Source organism: Fusarium coffeatum (assembly GCF_003316985.1).
Source record: "Fusarium coffeatum strain FIESC_28 chromosome Unknown BRIP53273_contig_257, whole genome shotgun sequence".
Taxonomy (NCBI): domain Eukaryota; kingdom Fungi; phylum Ascomycota; class Sordariomycetes; order Hypocreales; family Nectriaceae; genus Fusarium; species Fusarium coffeatum.
In genome coordinates this window covers 1,588-6,275 of record NW_022158049.1, presented here as the reverse complement: position 1 = coordinate 6,275, position 4,688 = coordinate 1,588, and the positions used below count along the sequence as shown (strand labels likewise).

Below are 4,688 nucleotides of genomic sequence, written 5' to 3'. Positions count from 1 at the left end.
CATCGTATTTGTGGTTTATACCTGGTCATACGCCAAATACCTGTTGCCATAAATGAAGCTGGAAGGGCAGAAATCTTAATAGACCAGATGGCCACCCTCGCCAGACACAAACTTTGTGTTACTTGTCTACCCTTTCACGTTGGTCCTGCGTATTCTCGTCAACGATTCGTCGTGTTGGAAGCTCTCACCAAGCCGTTTTCGAATGGGCCCTGTGAGGCCAAAGGTAGAAGTTACAACAACTTTCTACGACCTGATCAATCGCATCTCAACACTTTCGTTCTGTTCGGACCACGTCAACAACTGTTTCCTCTGTAAACTCTGAGCGCAGAAGTGGCTTCAATCCAGGGAGAGCTGCAACGGTGATTGCAAGGGACATTTCTAACATGCTGAGAGGGTCTGATAACGGCGCATTAGTTTATGTCTCTTCATATCAAAAAAGTGAAGTTACTGACAAACAAGATTCTCCTGCCCAGTGCCGACCTTGAGAGTGATGAATCGTACTACAATGACAATTATAGTTAAAGCGCCAAGCGCAAGTGTAATTCCGACAACAGTCGAGTAGCGAATCAGACCCTTCAGTATCAGAATCAAGGATAAAGTGTAGACTAAATACAGGGAGCTTAGTATCTGTAACGGCCAGAGGGACTTGGGAGGGGACAGTGACCCACTAGCAATATAGCATGTTAAATCCAGCGTAAAGTTGAGAATGAATGGCTCGAGTGCATAGAAGACACTGCAAGCACCTTCCTGCTGGTTCCATTGGACAGAAACGTCCTTGCCGCAAAAGAATGTATCATCCAAAAGTATGACCGCATAGGATAAGCAGACGAAGGCAGTGACGCTGAGAAGTCCTTTTCGCATGGCGGGTCTCATGGAACTAGAGTGTAGAAAGGAAGACAAGTAGAAAGCTAGTATGCTCAACTTGGGAAACCCTATGCCTACATCGTAAAAGTAATTTGATGCGTAGGATATCTCAGCATAGATGTCAGTCAAAAGCGCAGATACAGATGTCAGGATTTGTTCACTTTGGATAACTCTACCGATGTCTCGTACGAGTCCATGACGCCCATCTGATAAGTCAAAGTATCACAGATGATCAATCCGAGAGCACTGAGAGCCGCGAGGATCAGGAGGTACTCAGACCAATTCAAACGTTCTCGTCTGCGGCGAAAGTGGACGTAGATACGCATTGTGACGAAGACAAACGATATAGTAAGCAGGATCCACTCCGCGATCTGGATGTGTCCGTAAGTGTGTGCCGCAAAACGAAGGGGAATACAAGACGAGGATGAAGGCCTACCATACAATCCTTTCCGTCGATTGAAAACGCCATTGCGAGACTGTAAAACTGGGTAGATCAAGAGGCAAACAGTAGATTATGTGTTGTTGGTTGAGTACAGTTCAAAGCACACTATCGATTTGTCCAGAGAATGGCAGGTATATTGTACAACGATCACATTCGTACTTCGAAGTTATTCTTCTACTTTCAAGTATCAATGTGACAGGGATGTCTGCGAATCGAGGCTTCTTATGGCGGATATCGTATGCTCTGGAAATTAACATGCAAAGCTTGTTTCTGTTTGTTGGTAAGACAAGGTCCAAAATTGAAGGTTATAGTAGAGACTCTTTAGCGTGTATACATGCATCCACGCTGTACCAGAAAGGTCGTTAAACGACCAGCCTGGGCTTTCACTTTAGACCCGGTATGGTCTCAGATTGATTTGTTCGGGTTGAAGAGGGGAGCACATAGTCACTCCACTCCCGCGGCGTGTTCGATCCTAGATAGATGAACCTGGAATGGATGTTCACCACGCAATCACACAGACTATTGCCTCCGATCCAATTCCAACCTTTACACTTTGAGTACAAAAAGACTTTGGTGATACTATTGTCTCTTCCAAAGTAATTTCTACACAGTTTCAAGCGTTATGGATACCAAGTACATCGGTCTTGGTAAGCAGCATGAAATCATGGCATATGGGCACAAGCTCGACCAACTGGACCACAATGGGGGGTACTCGCTGTATGGAGGTTGTTCTTCAAAAGCTTTGCGTGGCTGGAGAAAGCGTACCAAGACGGGAAACCACCTATCCTGGTCGGAAGCGCCTTGAATGACATCATTCGAGATGGGACCCCTCTTCATCGGCGAGCTCACGTAGCCATCTTGTGCCAGGGTATCCCTTCCTCTTTATTCAAAGAAAGCCTACAGCCACATGCTACGCACTTCCATAGATTCTTGCAGTATGATTATGCTTTTGTATCCTACAACATCACTTTGAATGCGAACAGTGTTATGACGGGCTCGTTGGCAAATGGGATATACACGAGGTGGCCTGAGCGATTAACTGTAGTTGCCGGTGGAAAGAGACAATCAACATACCTTGTTTGGGGAGAAAGCACCATAAGAACAACAGAAGGCATAACTGGGCTTGGACAGAACCTTGCATCGGACGAGTCGGTGTCGAGCATATGCCATATTGACCTGCACCTCCCAAACTGTAAAGGCACCATGAGGGCTATGTTCCACCGGCATCCCCATTTCCTTTATAAACACGATAGTCTCCATTCCTGTTATAAGTATGCAAACAATTATGAGGAGGAATATCGGCGGTATGTCATAGAAGGTCTGTATCGTTGCGGTCCTACTACAAGAAAGTGTGAGGCGTGCATTATGAAAGGACATGAAACTTTAGATATGATGTAAATGTATTTAAGTGGTATATCTGGCATATCGTCATCATTGTCACAACATCATCGTATTGATTTGTAGAACTATTTGTATACCTTCTCGTCTTTCTTGCAATCTAAATCTTCTGGTCACCACGGTCGGTTCTTGCAGGTAAAGCTGGAATCACGCTTCCCCTTTTCTCCTTTTCTCCCTTTTCCCACGAGGCAGCGTAAGATGACTGCCTAGCGACTTACTGTTGGGAAGAAACAAGGGGTGGTTCTCTTCTTAGACACCCTACAGGGGCTCAGGACGTTTTAAAAAGTCGTTCTGCAGGACTTTTGGTTATCCAGAGTGAACGTCTTGTCTTGCTATCTTATTTGTGCGACGTTGACCTGTTTCCAGGAACACAATCTATCGTTACTACAGATGAAATCGAAATCCTGAGAAGCAACTTTGCAATGGGATTGTGGGCCTTTGTTTTATCAACCTCTCCAGTTCCATCGATTTCCCAAGCTCCCTTATTTCTGCCGGTAGTGCAAGTATCATATATAAATGCTCACTTCAATAATCACCGTCGTCTTCAGCCCAGGGTTATGTTCTGGTAATAGTTACTGGGCCGTCTCGAGCATCTACGTTTTTATTCGCCTTTTCCCACTCTTTATATCCTTTCGCTTCTACTCCCCGGTAGCTTTGTCGTTAGTTAGATTGACCCCCCTAATGAATATCTATCATTTAAACCTCTTCGCGTCTGTATCGCCTAGATCCCGCTTTGGATGCGTGCTGTTTCATTGACTAGTGGCATACACTTAAACAACTTTGTGAAATCATTCAAACACCTGCTCCGTGCTTCTAGGTGACCTGGTTTTGTACTGATGCCTGTCGGGGGGTTGAGGTTGACATAGCTTTCTTGACCCCTTACTAGCAGGGGCCCTTGTCCTGTAAGGAGCCCTTGAACGTAATTTAGTGCTATATCTTCGCAATTGAAGACTAAGTCCACATAGTCTCGAACTTTGACCATAGTTCTGTCGTTAGACCAGTAATAGTCCAGGAAGGACATGTGCGAGAAACATAGATTGGTAAGGATCATGGAGTAACTATCACGTTGCTTTCCTGAGCAGAAGTTATAGTTGTAAGTTCCTTTCGCATCAACATCTGCGCATCGAGCGAGAGCGCCGGTAAGGCGATACCTCCCAAACTTGCGCCACGACTGAAAGACAAACTCAAGGTCTTTAGGGCGATAATATACGTCATCATCGGTCAGGAGAACTGCCTGCGTCTCGATTTGTGGATCTGGACGGAGTTTTTCATTAAGACTGTCCTTGAATGCCATTCTAAACCGTACCGGGACGTTGTGCTTCGATTTGAAGCTCTTGGGCATGTCCGCTTGAATATCGCCCCATATTATGACGATTTCGTGAAGAGACGGGATCTTTTCTTCGAGTAGGACTGCTAGAGTATGATTCAACTCTTTCGGGCGTCGATACGTCAACATAGCGATGGTAAATTTGTCATCAGCTAGATGGCTATACTTGACTTTAGCCTCATTCCACAGATCCTGTTGATCTATTTCTTTCGACCCCGCAAAATGAGCTGCTTGAAGTGAAGGCTTGGTAGGTAATAAGTTCTCTCCAACTTCCGTACCACGAATACTGACAGTGATAAGCGATATGACAACATAAAATGTGAAGAGTATGACCGAGATGCGAGACAAAAGGCGCCAACTGGGAAGGCCCTGGACCTGGTTGGCCATTTTGGCTAGTTGATAGCTGTAGGGTCTTGACTGGAAGAAACAGAAGATTGCCACCTCTTTAGTTTGATTGACGCATCAAAACGACCAAGCTTCCGCCAAATTCAGTTCGACTCAGTCCTGTGACTTACTCAACAGGTGCGACCAGAATATTTGAAAGAGCCCAGTTTGCAATGGTCTGTAAATTTGAATGAACTTTATGGTGATGTACTTTCAAGAAATTCAAAACCTATGAAAAATTGAACGATGTTATATTCCCAAAGGACGAGCAAT

The 4,688-nt window shown here is 45.0% G+C and overlaps 2 protein-coding genes across 2 annotated transcripts; both read right to left on the bottom strand.

The window, feature by feature from the left end:
* Nucleotides 1–265: 265 nt before the first annotated feature.
* FIESC28_09670 (uncharacterized protein) lies at nt 266–861 on the bottom strand (the record flags this gene model as incomplete). Its single annotated transcript, XM_031163806.1, has 3 exons — nt 266–396; nt 453–605; nt 669–861. The coding sequence occupies 3 exons, from the start codon at nt 859–861 to the stop codon at nt 266–268; spliced, it is 477 nt and encodes a 158-aa protein (XP_031012126.1).
* Nucleotides 862–3,586: 2,725 nt separating this feature from the next.
* FIESC28_09669 (uncharacterized protein) lies at nt 3,587–4,418 on the bottom strand (the record flags this gene model as incomplete). Its single annotated transcript, XM_031163805.1, has 2 exons — nt 3,587–3,616; nt 3,678–4,418. The coding sequence occupies 2 exons, from the start codon at nt 4,416–4,418 to the stop codon at nt 3,587–3,589; spliced, it is 771 nt and encodes a 256-aa protein (XP_031012125.1).
* Between the last annotated feature and the right edge of the window lie 270 nt (nt 4,419–4,688).